The sequence below is a fragment of the Alexandromys fortis genome, unplaced genomic scaffold, assembly GCF_014885135.2.
Source record: "Alexandromys fortis isolate MF-2015 unplaced genomic scaffold, M_Fortis_MF-2015_v1.1 scaffold_6, whole genome shotgun sequence".
Lineage (NCBI taxonomy): Eukaryota > Metazoa > Chordata > Mammalia > Rodentia > Cricetidae > Alexandromys > Alexandromys fortis.
The window spans coordinates 11,826,873-11,845,724 of record NW_026067902.1 but is presented as its reverse complement, the minus strand read 5'-3'; the positions used below and the strand labels follow the sequence as shown (position 1 = coordinate 11,845,724).

Sequence of the window (18,852 nt, the reverse complement as noted above, 5' to 3'; positions counted from 1 at the left end):
CACTAGCAATGCAGAAATGTTCCCTTTACCCCACAACCCCTCCAGCAAAAGTTGTCATCAGTGTTTTTGATCTTGGCCATTCTTACAGGTTTAAGATGGAATCTCAGAGTTGTTTTGATTTGCATTTCTCTGATGACTAAGGATGTTGAACATTTCCTTAAGTGTCTTTCAGCCATTTTAGATTCCTCTGTTGAGAGTTCTCTGTTCAGGTCCGTACTCCATTTTTTTTATTGGGTTATTTGTTCTTTTGATGACCAGTTTCTTGAGTTCTTTGTATATTTTGGATATCAGATCTCTGTCTGATGTGGGGTTGGTGAAGATCTTTTCCCATTCTGTAGGTTGTCATTTTGTTTTGTTGACCGTGTCCTTTGCTTTAAAGAAGCTTTTCAGTTTCAGGAGGTCCCATTTATTAACTGTTTCTCTCAGTGTCTGTGCTACTGGGATTATATTTAGGAAGTGGTCTCCTGTGCCCATGCATTCAAGTGTACTTCGAGGGGGCGGGGTTTAGGTGCTGATTGGGATTAGATCAAGTGGTCAGGGTGGAACCCCCATAACGGAATCTCAGAAGCGTTGTAAGGAAGAGAAACACACGCAAGTTCCTGACTGTCTCTATGCAATGCCTTGTACTGCCCAGGGGATGCTGCCTGCAAGACCCCTTCACCAGACAGACCTCACTCTGGAGAGCTCAGAGTAGAAGGTAAAGTCAGTTTTCTGGCTTTATAACTTCTCCGGTCTGTGGAACTGTGCTATTAGTGACCGGCACTAGAGTAATTCACTCATAACCAGCTGTTTGCCAGGAAGTTCGGGGCACACTGAGGCCCCTAGTGGAGAACCCACAGTTGGGTGTGGAAAGGAACACAGGAACTTTGAAGGTAGTGTCCTTTAACACAATCCCTGGTGGGATGTGAAAGGGTCAGGTGTTGGGGGCTGTGGACCCCCCAGACCCTGAATTCCTGTAAACAATTTGTTTTCCTGTGTTTGCAGCTGCTCTGAGCACGAGACCCTCAAGAGTTCCTGATGGCAGGGAAGTGGTTTCTGGTGGGTTTGGCTGGGGCGTGGCTATAAGTTAAGGATCCCTATATAAGCTGCCCTGGAACACAATAAAGGGGACATTCTTGGGGAATTCAAGGATGACCTGTGTCTCTGTCTTTGTGTGTATCAATCTCCAAGCCCTTGCCCATTTTGCAAACCGTCCAGTAGTGTAGGCGCAGGTGGTATGCTACAGGCGTAGTACCGTAGTACACATAGTACAGGCGCTACAGGACCATAGTACGCGTAGTAGTATGGATGCTACAGTCAGGGACATTCCCAGGGGAGATGTACCCCTCTCTGAAGCCTTCCCTGCAGATGAGCTGGCTCAGATCAGTGCATCTCACTGCTGCTCAGAGAGAGAGCAGTGGCCAGCATTCTTTCTAAAACTAAATTCCATCTTATGCCACACTACCATCTGGTCAGAGGGTCTGTCCTGTGAGTGGCAGGGTATGTAGTGGCCTCCTTTCACTGGAAGCCAGCAGCACTGCAAAATCTCGGGGGAGGAAAATGGAGAAGGATCAGTCTCTAGCCTAGAACTTGGGAGATCTGAACTGAGACACAGCATCAGTGCCAAGCCCTGGGTCACGGAGGTGGACAAAGGACCAGGAGTGAGGCTCTGTCAACATTGCACCCAGACCCCCAGGCTTAAGGCCCCAGGGACCCTGACCCTGAGTTTCTCCCTCCACTCTTTCAAACCTGTTAGAGCTCACCCTAGCCCAGTGAACCACACAGGGGAAGGATCTGCTGTGATGCCCATTTCAAAGACGGGACAAGTGAGCCCTGAGGTTAAAGGCATGGTTGTCAAGCAAACTAATGAGCTAGTTAAGAAAGGCCTGGAGCCTGGAGAGGTATGCCTAGCCCAGCTGGTGCTGTGTGGGGAACTGTGCTCTGGATACTCTGTTAGCCCTGTCTCTTCCCCTCTCTAGGGCTCACACCTGACTGGAAGGCATTACTGTGTGTGTGTGTGTGGGTGTGCATACAAGGCCATGGCAGGGACCACTAAGAGTCCTATTTCTCTGGGGCCTGTCAGGCTCCAGGTGCTGGGGAAAACCCTCCCCTTCACAGGAAGGATCTCTCTCTCCTCAGGCCTCTGCAGCTTTGTCCTCTGTAGGCTTGATTGCAACACTCTCATCTTATTTCCAAGCCTTAATTGTTGGCTAGAATATACCTCATGCCCCAGCAAGAACACACCCCTGCCAGCCGGGAGGCTCTAGTGTCCAAAACACTTCCGGGAGCACACAACTGACCTAAGTGGTGGGTCCCAGGTGGAGCTCCAGGTCTAGGAAACAGACCGCTGGAAATCCCCAAATCACACAGTGGCCAGGACACACCCCTGCTCAGTCAGAGATCTCCAGTGAGGTGCTGAGGCTGTATCAACTCCACACTGGGACATCTACCGTCCTGGACAGGTCTGGTCAGTAGTCATGACATCCGTCGAGAGTCAAGCATTCTCTGGCTAGACCAATGGGCAACAGGATGAGCAGGACTGAAAGGCAAGGGAGGCGGGGCTGATGGTCACAGGGACATTGGGAGGTGCTCCAGCTGGTGATGGATGACAGATGACAGAAAGCCTCAGATGTACATGGGGCCCCCATAAAACACCTTGTCAGCAGCATCTGACCTCCTTGCCTCCTCCATTGCTCAGGTCACTGTTTCCCTCTAGTTGGTCAGTGGCAGCAACAGCTCAGCCCTGGAACCTGGTTTCTCATGACCTCACATCCTTGGTGACGCTCTGGACTCACTACCTGCTGAAGGCAAGCCTCTCTCCAAGCCACACTGCAGAGGGGTGCAGCCTCCATCTCCTTCATGATTCCACGTGGGTCTTTTCCATCTGACCCTTGTGCTAGGCACAATAATGGCTCTCCAAAGAGGTCCGAGATGAATGCCTGGAACCCATGGGTATGTCTGGTCACACAGCAGAAGGGGGTTCCAGCTGCAGATGGAGTTCATTAAGGTTGCTGCTCAGCTGACCTTAAGACAGGGATGCTTCCTGGGCCATGCAGGAGCTCAGAATGAAGTAGAAGGGACAATGGAAGAGAGACTCAGTCTGATGTTGCTGAAATGGAGGAAGTGGGCAGGGACCAGCAAGACACCTCAAGGAACAGGTAAAGGCAAGGAGTATTACTCCCAAGAGCCCCTTGGAGGAGAGCCCTATTCACCTATGTCACCTTAACAGGGAGATCTGCAAGGCTTCTGGCTTACAGACCTGTAGAGTAATCACCTTGTGAGGGTTCCAGGTATTACGCTTACGATAAAAAAAAACATGCTTCCCCCCAAACTTACCAGGTCTGGTTGGGAACACAGAGCGTCCCCACAAACCTGCAGTTTCAGCCCTGTATTTCACCCCCCATGCCCTAATGGTAGCCCTACCCTCCACTTCTCATAGTAAGCTCTAGAAGCCCTGCCTTGGACATAGTTAGAGCCTATCCAGTCCCCCAATCTCATCCTCACCCCTCCAAGAAGGCTGCAAATGCCTCCAGTAGGACCCGGTGCTGTACCTGGGGCCCCAGTCCCCCTCTGTCTGCGCCTAAAAGGGAAGCCAGGATTCTTGCTAAAATTTTAGATATCATATCTGCCTCTGCCTGGAAATGTCCTATAGTCTGGTTGAATGTCAGTGTCCCTAGAGAAGACCATGGCCACCCAGAGCTGTGTCTTCAAACTGGAGTACATCACAGTGGTCTCTGGAGTTGGACACCAGACAAGCAGCTGGGGCCCACATCCAGGCACCATAGGTGTCTTAAGATACAAGTGTGCATGTGTGTGCATGTGTGCGTGTGTGCGTGTGTGTGTGTGTGTGTGTGTGTGTGTGTTTTACTAGAGATTGAACACAGGTCTCACGCACACTAGTCAAAGTGCTTTTCTACTGAACTATACCCTCAGCCTGTTTCTAATTTTTCATTTTGATATAGGCAACTCATCAAGTTACCCAGTCTGGCTTTCAACTCTTTCTGTAGCCTAGGCAGTCCTGGAGGCTCCTGCCTTTGCCTCCCCAGAAGCTGAGATACAGGCCTGAACTACCACGACTGAATGCTCACTTCTAACAAGTCCTGGGAATGTTCCTACGGCTGGCACGGGGACACCCTGAGAAGCCCTGACTGCTTATCCTTGAAGGTCTTTTACCTACCTGTGTGTTCGACCCTGCCTGCCCCTGGGTGTCCAGAGTTGGGAGTTCCACACCGAGATTCCAGACTTCTCTGAGAATAAAAGACCAACATCCCTAGAGGGGAACATGTCTGGAGACCTCAGGCGTTTGATGCCTGGGGTAGGCATGGTAAGTGTGCTCTTTGAAGCCCACTTGGATATGACAATGACTGAGGTTCAGTGTTCCACCCAGGCATGGTGGTTAGTACATCTGTAATCCCAGGGGCTGGAAGGGAGGGGAGAGGAAGATCACAAGTTTGGGGCTTGTCTGGGCTCCCCGGTAAGACCCTACTTAGCACCTTTCCCTCAAATACCAACCAATGCCCTATATAACCTCACCAGGCCTCCTCCACCAAGCACCTTGTTCCCCTTCCAGTAATACCTAGCTCCATTGACACTAAGCATACACTATCTCCTAGCCTCTGTAAACTCAGCAGCGGACCCCACTCCTGGCATTTAGAGGCTCCTTCATGCCCAATGGGATCAGTGTCTCTCCCCGGCCCAGACTTATGCTGGGGGGTGGTGGAGCAGCTGCGGCTGGAGGCAGACTGGAAGCCCCAGTTGTCTCTCCTTATTGAAAGGATTCCCTGACAGATTCAAAAACTCTTCACCAAGCTGCTGACGTGGTGCCAGGCACGGGACCCGGAACTATAGCAGGCAGCCCAAAGCCACGCCCCCCATACTGAGACAAATCACAAACTAACCAAGGAACCCAGATATCCAGCACCTTATGGTGAGTGTGGGGCTGCGGAGAGACCCAGGTGTGTGGGAGTCAAGGCTTCTGCAGGGAAAAGGCAAAGAAGGGTGCCACATTACCAGGACCTGAGAGACGGCAGAGATGCAGGAGATGTGGCCGGGTACCCTCCCACTGACCCTCAAGCATGGATCAGCCTCGGCTCAAGACTTGGGACTCCCTGTAGAACTACATGTCAGCCAGCCAGCGAAAGTCACCAACCCTGCAATGCTGCTTTAGCTGCAGTGGCTCTGTGGGCTGGTCAGACCCAGAACCTACACGCCGGGCACCACTTAACAAACCCTAGCTCCTTAGCCCAGTCCCTGCTGGGTCTCGGTCTCAAAGCCGAGATAGGGTCCGCTTCAAGACCCTCTGAAAAGCTCCGTGCTCGTCAGTTCCCTAAGTCCCGAAGGACTCATAATTCTGGTGTCTTACAAGTGAAAACCTCGGAGGCTCAGAAGAAAAGAGATATGGCCAATTGCACATGCGCACAAAGGACCAGGAGTACCAGCCGCTTCACCCCAGCAGTATGCAGAACAACTCATACCCCGTGGGCTGGCGGGACTCAGGCTCCTCACAGCACACCCCAGAGTCCCTTAGCCACTGCTGGCCACCAGGCACTTCAGGCCCTTAGTTGGCACCACTCCCCATCAACACAGAACATCTAGAACTTACAACTTCCCCGCTCTGACCCAAGAATGGGGGAGGGGAGAGCTGTCTCCATAAGAGAAATGTGTTCGACTCTGAATCACTTCTGTTATTACTAGTAGCCACCTCTTGCTGGTTACTGGTGATAGCAATGGTTCCAAGCAAGCAGGGCGCCGACGGTCACAGCACGGGGGTGCAGGAGTTAGATCATCAGCCCCTATTTACAGAGGGTGCAGCAGAGACTCCGCATGGTTAAGAGGCTTTACCGTGAGGATGACGGGATCCCCTCTCAGACCTCTCAGGCTGTGTGCTCCTCGCCTGCATCAAGACTCCAGAACCCCCAAAGGCACAAGTGGTCTCGAAAGGGGGAAGGAAGTTCCAAGCTGGCAGCAGGCTGGTTAGCAGGTCAAATCATACACTGTCTTAGGAATCCTATCCACTTTAGAAAGACGGTCCTTCTCCTGAGAACTCACAACCCTTAGATTGTCCCAGGCCTTGGCAAGTGTCACCTTTGCAGTGTTATGGAAATGAGGCTGACTGGTGCTTCTGGGCAGGGCAGAAGTGAGGGTCCAGGAGGGCTCCGAAACAGGGATTTGCAATGGGATGGTCCTGGCTTCCCTGGGCATCACACCTCACCACATACTCCAGGCTTTCAATGGGAGATATACAGAAGACGGTGGGTACAGGACATCTGCTGGGGGTATGTGAAGCCCTCCCCATACCTGCTCCAACCCCAATACCCTCGCATTGTTCCCCACTAAGTTTATTGCCAGGGTCCATCTCCAGCCAGGCAAGGGCTGGCTTGGACAACTTTCCTGCCCACTAGAGTCTAAGAGTCCAAGGGGGGTGATCTAAGCAGGCCTTTTCTCTCCAGTCCTCATTTACAGATTTAGAAAAGAGGCATGAGGGAGCCCTTGGCATCTGTGGGGAGTGTGCGGTGATAGGTTTCAAGGAAGGAGCCAACTCTGTCCTTAGGAGCAGAGTAACAGAAGACCTTCTATCCTGGCCTGCCCTTTCCAGCCCTCATGAGCCTTTTGCAGGGGTTGGATCCCATCCCTATGTCTAAGAGGATGCTGGGCAGCTCAGGAGACAGGAGCAACCTCCCTCCCGCAGCCTCTGGGTTCCATTCCCCAAGAACTGGGGCCTGGCAAGGTCATTAGAGTGCTTTAGAAGCAGGAGCATGCCCATCCACCCTTGAAGGAGCTAAGGCACCTAGGTGACCCTTTTCTCTCGGGCTGTACCTGGACCTTTGGAACAACTGGGGAAATTATAGCTCTGGTGTTCCCTTCTCTTAGCCCAGCTATGTGTCCCGAGAAGGGCCCTTCCTCCTAACCTGCCCAGAAGTGGTAGGGCCCTGTGACTGGTATTCCTTTCCAAGCATATTTGTCAGGGGTCCCAAGCAGATGGACAGGGCTGGTTTAAGAGTAGTCCGTTAATATTTTATTAGGACAGAAACGGAGTTGCGGATTTGGCTACTGATCTCAGGGACAGGAGCATTGTATGAGGACAGGGAACTGGACACCAGATGGAGGGCGAAAGGGACAGTCCCACCACTGGCAAAGCTCTCAAACCATTTGCTAATTACTGGCACCTGGGGTTGTGGGTCTTTTCCTGGCACCTTCACACTGGTCACGGTGTCCCGCAGGCAACCCAAGTCAGAGGCAGCTCGGACTCGCAGGCCTGGGTCAACTAGGAATGCTCGTTCAAGATGTCACCCTGCCCATCTCTCCCATCTATGCCAACGCCGGTTTGGTCTGTTCAGCCTGAGCTCTCTCTGTCTTCTAATCCCAGACCCAACCCTCCGCAACCAGGAGGGGGCGGCGTCTGAGCCAATGCAGCTAACCTTCCTCCGACCCTGGCCTCCCGGGGAAGAGTCACAGAGGGGCGGGCGGCCACACGTTACCTTCCATGGACATGGGTTCCAAGATGCCAAACTGCTTGAGGACAGCAATGAACAGCAGCACTACCACGGCCATGGCGCACAGCTCCATACCCTGGATGCCCATGGCGAGCGTGGCTGGGACCGGGGCGCACCCCTAGGCCGTGCGCTGCCTGCAGGCGCCCGGGCCGGAGCCTCCCGCCCGGCTTCAGGGGCGGCGGCTCACATGCCCCGGACAGGCGGAGCTATGGGTGTTGGTGGGGCCAGGACCCCACGGAGGAGAAGGCGACAGTGAGAAGAACTGGCCTGGCCGTGATGCTGGAGCCCGGGCGCAACTTTTCAAATCAGTCTCCAAACTTCGAGGCACAGCGACGGCTGCAGTGTGGGGTGCATCTCCCGGAACCAGTGTGAGCCAGCAGCGCCCCCATGCCCCGCAGTGGGCACCACGACTCTGCCGCCCCCTCTCCTGCCCCAAGGGCTCGGGGCCACACCGGCGGGGGGTCCTGGGCGCTCCCGGCCGCCCCAGGCTCCATCGCGGCTCCCCGCACGCTCATTGGCCTAGGCGCAGCGACCACTCCGGGACTTGTCTCTTGCGGGCCCCTCCTTGCTAGCCGGGGAGGAGGTGGGAGGGACGAAGCCCCGCCTTGCAAGGTCCAGCTCCTGACTGAGCCTGGCGGGTTGCCACTGCTACCCCGCCAGCCCTGGGGAGGCCGCGCGGTCTGCGGTTTCCCCACCCGCTGGAGGGAGCAGGGTGCCCAGGAGGAGGGGCGCGGCGGCCACACAAGAGAATCAGTGGGAGGGGTGCAGAGGATCCGGGAAGCTCTGTTTCTCCAGGCTGTTTCCTGCAAGTCTCAACCCACAGCCTGAGATTCAACTTGATCCCAATCTTTGAAGATGGAGAAGTTGGTATGAAGAGTTCTCCAGTTCTGGAAACCTGCTGGTGCTCCCGAGACTTTACGAGGAAGCTTCGGCTTTGGCATTGGAGCCCACTGAACAGAGTTCAAGTTCTGACAGCTGTATAACCTTGGTCGTGTCTCGGACTTGTAACCTTCTTCTTAGAGGGCCCATTTGCCTTTCTGGCTGTCGGGAAGATCTAAGCTGCTTCTGAAAGCTGTGCTAATTAGTTTGTGGACGGCTTTCTTCCCTTTGGGGCACTGGGTAGGGCCAAGGAAGTCACGGAAAGAAAGGAGAGGGTGGGGAGTGGCAGGGCGGAGCCACGGATGCTCCAGGCTGTGAAGCTCCAGCTGATGCCGGGCGCCCAGTGCGGACTCTCTGCTGCTCTCCAGCGGGTGCAGTGAACCGCGGGAGTCCTCGCCAGACCCAGAGGGACCAGGAGGGAAGCGCTGCTGCCGCCAATACCAACCCCTTCCTGCTATTTTAGCAGAAGGAGAAATTGAACGCTGCTTCACGTCTAAGAGCCTAAGAGTGCAGTTTCCACTTCTGGCCCGAACAACCTCAGCTTCCCTTTAGGAGCCCACGAACTACTCGCCCATTCATTCAAAGGGCATCAACACCTTGTTTAGTCCCAGGTGCAGCTCTACACTCAGGTCTATGGAAACCGCAGCAGATACTCCACCCCCACCCACCTGCGCCACCCCACCTGCGCCAGAGCTCATGTGTATGCCTTTAGATATATTTAAAGGGTTCCTCCAGTGGGCATTTCTTATCTCCCATTTTACAGACAGGGAAACCGAGGCTCAGAGGGTGAATTACGGGGGCACAAGTGCAGCTTAACCCCTTACAGTCTGAAACAGCGTTTCACCAAACAGCCAAACAGCCTCCAGCCTCACACTTTCACCTTCTTGGTTAATAAATAGCCACTTTTTCTTTCTTGTAGACCAAGCTAGCCTCGAACTCACAGAGATCCGCCCGCCTCTGCCTCCCAAGTGCTAGGATTAAAGGCGTGCGCCACCACCGCCCAGAAGGCCAACACTTTTAAGGAGCTGTAAGTACAAGGCTTTTAGTTCAGGTTGATCAGGTTGCAGTTTCCACTGACCAATTCAGAGGGCTAAGCAGAGAGGCGGAGATAGACAGCTCAGCTGGAGAACTCCGCAGGGTAAAACGTTTAAAAGGCCAGAAGGTCAAACAAAGGTCTCCTGTGACCTATAAATTATACACTTAAACACTAAGAAATACCCAGCCTAGGTCCCAGTTAGTGTCCGTATGGAGTAAAAGTCCTGACGGACATCTCGCGAGTCATAACCTCTGTAAGCCTCAGTTTCCCCATCCATAAAATGGGGTGGTAACTGGCCTCTCCTTGGTCTCATAAAGGATCCCGTGAGGCTATGGGCAGCGCTTGAGTGGGCACCAATCTCCCCATGATTTTACACTCAGCCCAGCTGTGCAGAAAGACCAGGTGAGGCAGAGAACCCCTGCGTGCATAAGAAGCCATCCCTGCGAGCCTTCTGAGGCTGGCACCCACCACTGCCATCCTGCCTCAGTTTCCCTTGGGCTCGAAAGCAGCTTCAGATGCCAGTGGAAGCGTCACTGACGGCCTATAAGCACGGAGCTATAAGCGAGTCATCGATCCCCTGACGGTGCGGTGTAAAATATTAACGAAGGCTAAGTGGATCACAGGCCCGAGAGCACAGTGGCCCCGCGCTACGAGCAGCCTGGGCTGCAGGACTAATGGATGGAAGTTGACTCCTCTGCTCACTAGAGTTGGGTCCTCTCAGGCCCGGGGCTAACGGAGGCGCGCTGATGCTAGGCGACGATTCTCTCACACGCTTCCTCCCCAGACTAAGCCTGGAGACCCGAAAGTCCTCTCTCAGCCAGAAAACGAACGACCACACCCTCTCGGCAGCCACGCCCCCAGGGGGCTGCCCGTCACATCCTGGGAAGTGGTTGCACTACACTTGCTTGGCTTTTGGGGAAAGAACAGGAGGGATAGGGTACCTGGGGGGAAATCCCTGCAGGGGAAGATGAGGGAGCCCTGCAGAGTAGCCCCCCCCCCCGTGCTTCCTAGAGTGCTCAAGGGGAGGAACTCAGATCCATGCTTCCTAGGGGGTTCAAGGGAGGAGCTCAGGTTCTCATCTGAAGGCCTCAGGATGCCTGGGGTAGCCTGGTCTAGTTTAGGGAGCTATCAGACAAAGCTGGTTGACGTCTAGAGAGGCTGCCCTTGATGACCCGTGTCTCTCGATGCTATCTCCAGGAAGACCACCAAGGTTACACCAGCCCTGCTTGGTGGCCTTCCCTGGACTCCCTCTGCTATATTTCTGGCCTGTCTCTGCCTCCTATATCCCTCTATCTCTTATGTCTTACACAGCTCTGCTGTTGGTTCTTCAAAGCTGGGAACCTGGGGATTTGACTGACAGGGCTTACTATGTCCTGCTCCAGACACCGAGCTACTCCAGACTCCAAAGATTCTGACTCTTGGGTGTCTGGACCGGTGCCACCTCAGGGGGCCATTTCCTGGGAACAGTTCAGCAAGTGGTACTAGCTCCAGCTCTCCTGGAGAACAGGCCTCCCTTACCCTTAGTTCCAGTGCATCCTACTGGGCACAACAGGCATTGTTCGAAGAACTGTTCTCGTGCTTCACAGAAGCTAACGAACTGCCAGGAGTGGAGACCCATAACCAAGAAGTACCTCACGCCATGTTTCCTGGATGTCCACACTCAGCACCCCCAAAGCTGACCTCTCCGCCTCTTCCAGCTTGTGCTGGCCCCAGTCTTCCTCCCTGTCCCACCCTTCTTCCCATCTACCTCCATGGTACCTCTGCGCTCTGGCACCAGGCCTCCATCCCTCTCTGCTTGGCCATCAGGAGCTCAGCCACACTCCTTCCATCCCTCCTGGACATAGGGCCCCAGCCCCCTACCGGCCCCCACTGCTCCATTCAGCCACCGTCTCAAGATGAACATGGATTCTGTCCCTCTGCCTGTGGCTCTGCCTCAACATCCCCATTCAGACTTGGTAAGGGCACCCTGATCGCTTCTGTCAGGATCTTCTCTCCTGAAGCCATGGGACGGTGGCTTTGGAGATTTGAATGGAACCGGCAAGCAGCATCGAGTCCTCTGTTCTGATTTGCACTGTCTTCCACCACTTCAGTGGTCAGCTCAGGTTGGGTATTAGATGGGACCAGGACCAGGAAAACCCTGTAGGAGGCTTATGGAGTCAGTGGTGCTCTGTGGAGCCTGAGAATGTTGTCCCCTCCCCGGATCTAGCTGTGCCTCATGGCGCATCTAAACAGCTATCTTCCAGTTATATGAGCCAGCAAATCCTCTGGTTATTGCCTAAGCCAACAACCTGAGTTGGGTTACTGTTTCTTGTAACCAACTCAATTGATACATTACTTATTAGTTATGAAGACCAGATTTCTGAAAAGGGAGCCAGCAAGAATACAGAACTAGAGGTCTAGGGCTCAGGGAGAGAAGAGGCCTGGTGCTCAACTGGCCTCCTCTCTTTTTTTTTTTTTTATTGTCAAGGGCTTCAGTGCATAGGATGGTGCTACTAACATCTGTGGAAACACGCACAGGCACATTCAGAGGTGTGTCTCCCAGGTGTCTCCCAAGCCAGCCCTGATGACAATGAACATAAACCAGTACAGTAGGAGAGTCTCCCTCTGAGATTTCCCACAGGCTGGATCCCCACATGGTGAAGAGGGGCCTCAGACATGCAGATCAATCAGGATGAGGTCCAGGGGAGAGGAAGACAGAGCCACAAGGCAGAAAGGATCTAACTGAACCGCTGCATGGGGCAGGGCCCACCCACCTGGGATGCTTGCTGGAGCGTTCAGATAGAAAAGCCAATACATGGTGTGTGGTGCGTGTGTGTGTGTGTGTGTGTGTGTGTGTGTGTGTGTGTGTGTGCGTGCGTGTTTGTGTGAAGGGAATCTGTGAAAGCCAGAGGTTGATGTTCAGTGTCTTCATTTAAAGCTCGCCACAGTATTTTTGAGACAGGGCATCTCACTAAACCTGGAATAGACTTTCAGCTAGATGGGCTGTACAGCAAGCCTCTGAGATCCACCTGGCTCCACAATGTTGGGGTAACTGTCAGATTTTATGTGGGTTCTGGGGATTTAAGTTTAACTCATGCTACTAGAGCAATAACTTTACCCACAAACTATCTCCCCGGCGTCCCCCCATCTCATCAGTCTTTATAGGCATATAATTTAATACCAACCCTCTATAACAAATCACAATGTCTGGCATGCAACAGAAGATCTCTAGATATGAGAAGAAAAACATTGCCAATCATCATGTCGACTCAGAACCCAAAGATGCCCCTGATGTTGGAGCGAAGGAAAAGGGATTTCAAAATAGCAGATTAATATGTTTTCACTAGAGAAAATTGGAGCTCTGAAGAACAAACTGGGATCTGTCTCTGCTATGGGGTGAAGGTTCTGAGAGGCTCATGGGGCTAAGGCTTGCTCCCCAGCTCTCGGTGCTGTTGGGTGGTGGAAAGCTAGGGACATAGCTCAATGGTAGAACACTTGTCTAACATGTGTGACCCCTGAGTGTTCAATCCCTAGTACCTCCTCCCCCAACCACCACACACCAAGTAGTAGAATCTTTGTTGTAGAATATTCCTTTGTACTGTGTGAAGATATGTCACTGTGATTGGTTTAATAAAAAGCTGAACAGCCAGTAGCTAGGCAGAATTTCTAGGCACAGAGGATGCTGGGAAGAAGGGAGGAGATGCTAGGGACATTGCAAAGTAAAGGTAACTGAGCCATGTAAAAGAATGTAGACTAAAAGATATGGGTTAATTTAAGATATAAGAACTAGTTAGGAACAAACCTAAGCTATTGGCTGAACTTTCATAATTCATAAGTCTCTCTGTCATTATTGGGAAGCCAACTGTCACAATGAAAAAGTCCAATTACAAATCTTTTCTTTTTCTTTTTTTTTTCCCCAAGTTTTTTGAGAGGGTTTCTCTGTAGCTTTGGAGCCTATCCTGGAACTGCTCTATAGACCAGGCTGGCCTTGGACTCACAGAGATCCTCCTATTTCTGCCTCCCAAGTGCTGGGATTAAAAACATGCACCATCACTGCCTGGCCTAACTACAATTCTTTAGAAAGTGGGACTTAGTATAAGGAAGTTAAGTCACTGTGGGATAGTCATGTCTATATTTGGATCCTGACATACACTCTTCCTTTTGTTCCTTGGCTCTCATGAGGCCTCCTCTACCACAGACTCTGGTCATGACATACACCACAAATCCAAAATGACAGGGCCTAATGACCATGGACTCAAAACTCAAGTCTCCAAAACTATAAGCCAAATATCCTTCTTCCTCATTAAGTCGCCATAAATATTTTGTCACTATTTCTGAGCATACTTCTCAAAATGCTGAGAATTAAAACTCCAAAATGAACCCAGAAAATGTACATCTCCTAGAGCAGGAGATAATAGCATAGCCGGATATGTATCTAGATCACTACTCAACAAAGTTATAACACATGCCAGGAAACAAGAGAGTATAAACACAAGGCATGGCAGTAACAGAGAAGAGAGAGATGCCTAAGACATGAGACAAATAGAAAATTTTCAGGTATCAGTTCAACCATCTGTGGGATTACAGTAATATAAATGGACTAAAATTAATAGAAGAAAAATAGAAATAAATATAAGACAATTTTTTCTTTTTTCCTTTTTTTTAAAGTTTAATTTTTAATGTTTTCTAGTTCCACAAAGATTTATTTATTACATAGTGTTCTGCCTGCATGTGTGCCTTCATGACAGAAGAGGGCACCAGATCTCATTACAGATGGTTGTGAGCCACCATGTGGTTGCTGGGAATTGAACTCAGGGCCTCTGGAAGAGCAGCCAGTGCTCTTAACCGCTGAGCCATCTCTCCAGCCCAAGACAAAAATTTTAAAGCCTAAAAATTATATAATTGGAGTCTTAGAAGAAAAGGACAAAAAAACCTTCACAAATAATATGAAAAAATAATAACAGAGTTTGAAGAAATTTCCAGAAACAGTTGAAAGATATCAGACAGATTCAATAAGCTGAACAAATCCCAATCAGAAAAAAATATGAAGAAAAACCACAATTAGGTACAGCAAAATAAGAAGAAACCAGACTACAATATATTAACTTTTTATTAAAAAAAAAACTCAAGGAAGGACAAATGAATGGCCAACTTAGAGTGTCTTCAAGATGAAGAGGATGTCAAGCCTGGTGGTGCATGCTTGTTCTCCTATGGATCAGGAGCTCAAGGGCAGTCTCAGTTATATGAGACCCTTTATCAAAAAGAAGAGAAGCAGAAGGAGGAATGTCTGTCTTATCCTCATTCCATCCCAGGGGTAGACAGGACCGACAGTCCCCAGGCTCCTCAACATTTCCTCAAGAAGGAAGAAATCCTTAAATGGGGAATGAAATGGGAATAGGAACACCCACAGGGACAAGAGGCAGAGACTCTTAGAGGCCCTAACTCCATAGAAGCTGCTGCCTTTGTCAGCCATGCACACAACTTGTCACGTGGGAAGAGCCTGTCATATGGGAAGAATACCACATGTCTCCAGGGACAAGCTGGCCATGGGTCTGTATATTGTGGGAAACTCCTCTTAGCTCATGAGGAAACTCTTTTCTTTTCTTTTTCTTTCTTTCTTTTTTTTTTTTAGGATACTCTTTTCTAAAGTCATCTTCATCATTAGGATTTTGTTTTATTTTTGTTTTGCCTCAGAAAGTAAGAGATGAGTGCTCCCTAAGAGATTTGTATCCCCATGCTTCTCGTGTCCAAGAAAGACTGGGAAGGCATGAGAATGACTTGGTCATTTCCCAAATATCACTGTGGTTCTAGGGCCATTACTACCAGCTTAAAGGAAAGTCCTCTCGTTGCCCAGTGTGCTGGTTAACATGACAGAGACCAGCATCACCTGAGGAGGTAATCTCAATGGGGGGGGCTTGATGATTAATTGATGTAGGAGGACCTAGCCTTCCATGGGTGGTGGCATTCCCTAGGCAAGTAGTCCTGAGCAGTATAAGAAAGATACATTAGGATGAGCTTGTGAGCAAGCGAGCTACCAGCATTTCTCCATGGTTTCTGCTTCAAGTTGCTGCCCCAATGGACTGTGACCTGGAAGTATAAGACGGAGCAACCCTTTCCACCAGAGTTGATTATAGTCAAAGTGTTTTTATCACAGTAACGGAAAGGAAATGAGAACACCCAGCATCCTCGCTGACTGTCCCTTGGGCAAGAAGGAGAGGACCATTTTTCATGTCTCCATCCCTAGCAAGACATATCCAGCCTCCATCTATCCTCATGCGAGCCTAGCGTTACTGAATGGGTGATAGGAGGGGTGACGTGAACTCAGCTTATCCTCCTGGTCCCTGTGATGGAGACTCTCCCATTCTCTCTCACTTGAAGGACTGCCCATGTCGGGCAACTAAACAGCTCCACCATGACAGGGTCAGCTGCACTTTGAACCGCGTTTGTACAATGCTCACCATGTGGGTCTGTGAATTTCTTTGGGTAAATTTGTTTCTTGGGTGAACTTGGTTTTCCCATCTCTCTGCTGGCTATAGGCCATGGTAATGATCAGTCAAGAGATCAGAGCCAGGGTGACCCAGGCTAAGCTCCTCGTCTTCAAAGTTAGGGAAGCCCCCCCCCCTTAATCCTTCCCACAAGCACCCTGGCCTGTGCAGGACCCTGTAGAGCAGCAGGTTCCTGTTAACCAGTGCAGTGTGATTTTAGCCCCCAGGAATCCAGGCCTGAGCCCTGAGCGAAAGGATGCCCGGGAAGTCAGAAGTTCCCTGATGGCTCGGAGCTAGCTTGTTGGCCCTGGCATTCATCCTGGTCACACACTGCCATCAATCCTCACGATGATGACATCGACACAAAGTGCTCTCAAGTCCCAGCCTTGTGCTGATCTGTGAAGACGTCCAAGACATAAGCATTTCTTTGTTGGAACTGAAGCTGAGGGCCCAAGGGTGTCTTGGGGAATTTCCATCCTGGATGCTTGGTGCCAGCATCCCCACCCCCACGGTGTCCTCTGATGGCCAGATGTCCCGGATCAGCTGGAGGCAGCAAGCAACTTAGAGATCAAAACCTCAGGCTCTTCTACTGGGAGTGCCAGAGAGTGCCCTGGGGGTGAGCAAGCCTTAGGTATGGATGCCACTCCAACTCCAAATGAGCTGAGAGGCCTCAATCAGTGTCCTAGCCTCTCTGAGCCCAGGGTAGCGTGGAAGACAGACAATGTTGGTAGTAGTGACGGTTCTGTTTTTTGATTGCCTGCTATTTATCTGCCCCAGGTGCAGTCCTCAGAACTCACATATCAGGTACCAGCCCTGGCTTCATTCACACCCGTTCTAGGACTTGCCCTAAACTATTTCCAGAAGCTTCAGGCTTGGACCATCATGCCCAGAGAGGTGCCTTAGAAATACCCAGAATTCCCCGCTTCCTTAGAGGGCAGGGGAGCTGCCAGTGGGTCTTGAAAGGCCACCAGGGAAGTATAGAGGGGACAGTTAGTGAAGGTGGTTATAGAATATACAGGAAGTATAGAGGGGAGGTGGTTTTAGATTCTTCTCTCAGTCTGGAAAGATGTAAGATCCCAGAATGTTACATCTAAGCACATGCGTGTGTTCCTTTAGCCGGTGTTTGCTGGGTTTCTTCCCTGTGTTTAGCAGACACAGCACTGAGGGTAGCAGATCTGGTCCCAGTCCTAGAGGAATGGTTCCACTCCAGAGGAGATTGACCATTAACCCGCCATAGACATGGTTTGGCTGTGACAGAGAAGGTACGAGAAGCTGCTGTCCCAAACTGGGGGGCTAGAGGAGGTTCATGGAGGGAGCTGGGGAGTTTCCATGCTCAGGACTGAGGGTCAGGAATGGCTTAAGGAGGAGCCCAGGTGCATAGGACAGGGCCAGAGTGAGAGTAGGTTCAGGCTGTGAACTAGAGGTCTCCAGTACTGAAATCACAAAGGAAGAGGAAGCAAAGGCAGGAGTCTTATACAGAGGTCCAGGTGGCTTTATCCCCAGGGCCATGGAGTAATCATATGGTCTAGGTCTTTCTCTTCTTCCCTCCCTCTCTCCCTTCCCTCCTCCCTCCCTCCCTCCCTCCCTCCCTTCCTCCCTCCCTCCCTCTCTCCCTCCTCTCTCCCCCTCCCTCCCTCCCTCCTTCCTTCCTTCCTTCCTTCCTTCCTTCCTTCCTTCCTTCCTTCCTTCCTTCCTTCTCTCCTTCCTTCCTTTTTCTCCCCCAAGACAGCGATGCTTTGTGTAGCCCTGGTTGTCCTGTAACTTGCCCTGTAGACCAGGCTAGTCTCAAACTCACAGAAATCCACCTGCCTCTGCCTTTCGAGTGCTGGGATTAAAGGCATGTGCCACCACTGACCTGCTTTAATGGCAGTGTGACCAGAGGCAGCTGTGACTGCCACTTGACTTTCATAGGCCAGATGGGACAAAGGAGCTCCAACCTGGGCTGTGAGGTCACAGAGTAGCATAAGAGGGACAAAAAAGAGCCCGAGTCTCTCCACTTCTTAACCAAACCTGCCCCACAGTTGCCCTCCACTCTGGCTTGGACATTTAAACGGTCCCTGTAGCCAGGTATGGGACAGTCATGCCCATAATCCCAGCACCCACAAGGCTGAGACAGGGTGCTTGCCACAAGTTTGAGGCCATGCTGCACAATAACATGAAACTTATCTCAAAAAGACAGAAACAACAGGGCCAGCCAGGGCTGTGGCTCAGCTGTGGAGAGCTTGCCATGCAGGCGCGAAGCCCCGCAACTTCTACAGACATCGCCTTATAAACTGAGTGTGCTTGCACACACCTGGAATCTCAGACTCGGGGAGAATCAGGGCAGGAGGATCAGAAACCCAAGGTCAGGCTAGAGAGATGGCTCAGCTGTGACAAAAATCTGCTCTTCTTGCAGAGGACCTGGGTTTGAGTCCTAGCAATCCTGTATCAATTTACAACTATCTGTAACTCCAGGCCCAGTAAGTCCAGTGGTCTATTCTGGCCTCTGCAGTGCTGCACACAAGTGGTGCACAGGCATACATGCAGGCAAACCCATGCACATAAAAAAATAAGTTCAAGATTATCCTTGCTGCATAGCAAGCTTGAGGTTAGCTTGGGCTCCACGATAATACATGGTCTCACCCCGCCCCAGGACAAGAGACACCGACTTGAGGCGTGGGGAGAAAGGGCCTGTGCAATCATATCCCTGCCCCACAGTGGGGGAGGGGCCTCCGGTTGACAGGTGCTGTCTGCTGGGGTGTGATGACAAGTACACAGTAATGTCCCGGGGTTTCCTGAGGCAGGTCTGTCCTCTCTTCTCACCCCTCACACATACTCCGGAGTTCAGTTTGTAAATCATGCATGAGAAGCTGAATCTGTGCAGCTGCCCACAGCAGCTGGGAGCAGGCTGAGGTCAGATGATTTAGTGATGGAACTCAGAGGAGGCAGAATAGCTCACATTATAAAGTTTCTCTCTCTCTCTCTCTCTCTCTCTCTCTCTCTCTCTCTCTCTCTCTCTCTC

General features: G+C 51.4%; 1 protein-coding gene across 2 annotated transcripts in view; it reads right to left on the bottom strand.

The window, feature by feature from the left end:
• Kcnip3 (potassium voltage-gated channel interacting protein 3) overlaps positions 1 to 18,852 on the bottom strand; it is a 72,871-nt gene that overhangs the window by 23,262 nt on the left and 30,757 nt on the right. The window contains exon 1 of one of the 2 annotated variants that reach the window (XM_050134408.1): positions 7,458 to 7,986. The exons of the other annotated variant lie outside the window; for it this stretch is intronic. Coding sequence (XP_049990365.1) covers positions 7,458 to 7,560 — 103 coding nt within the window. The 5' untranslated portion in view covers positions 7,561 to 7,986. Of the gene's footprint in view, positions 1 to 7,457; positions 7,987 to 18,852 lie in introns of those variants that run through there. 2 annotated transcript variants of the gene reach the window in all.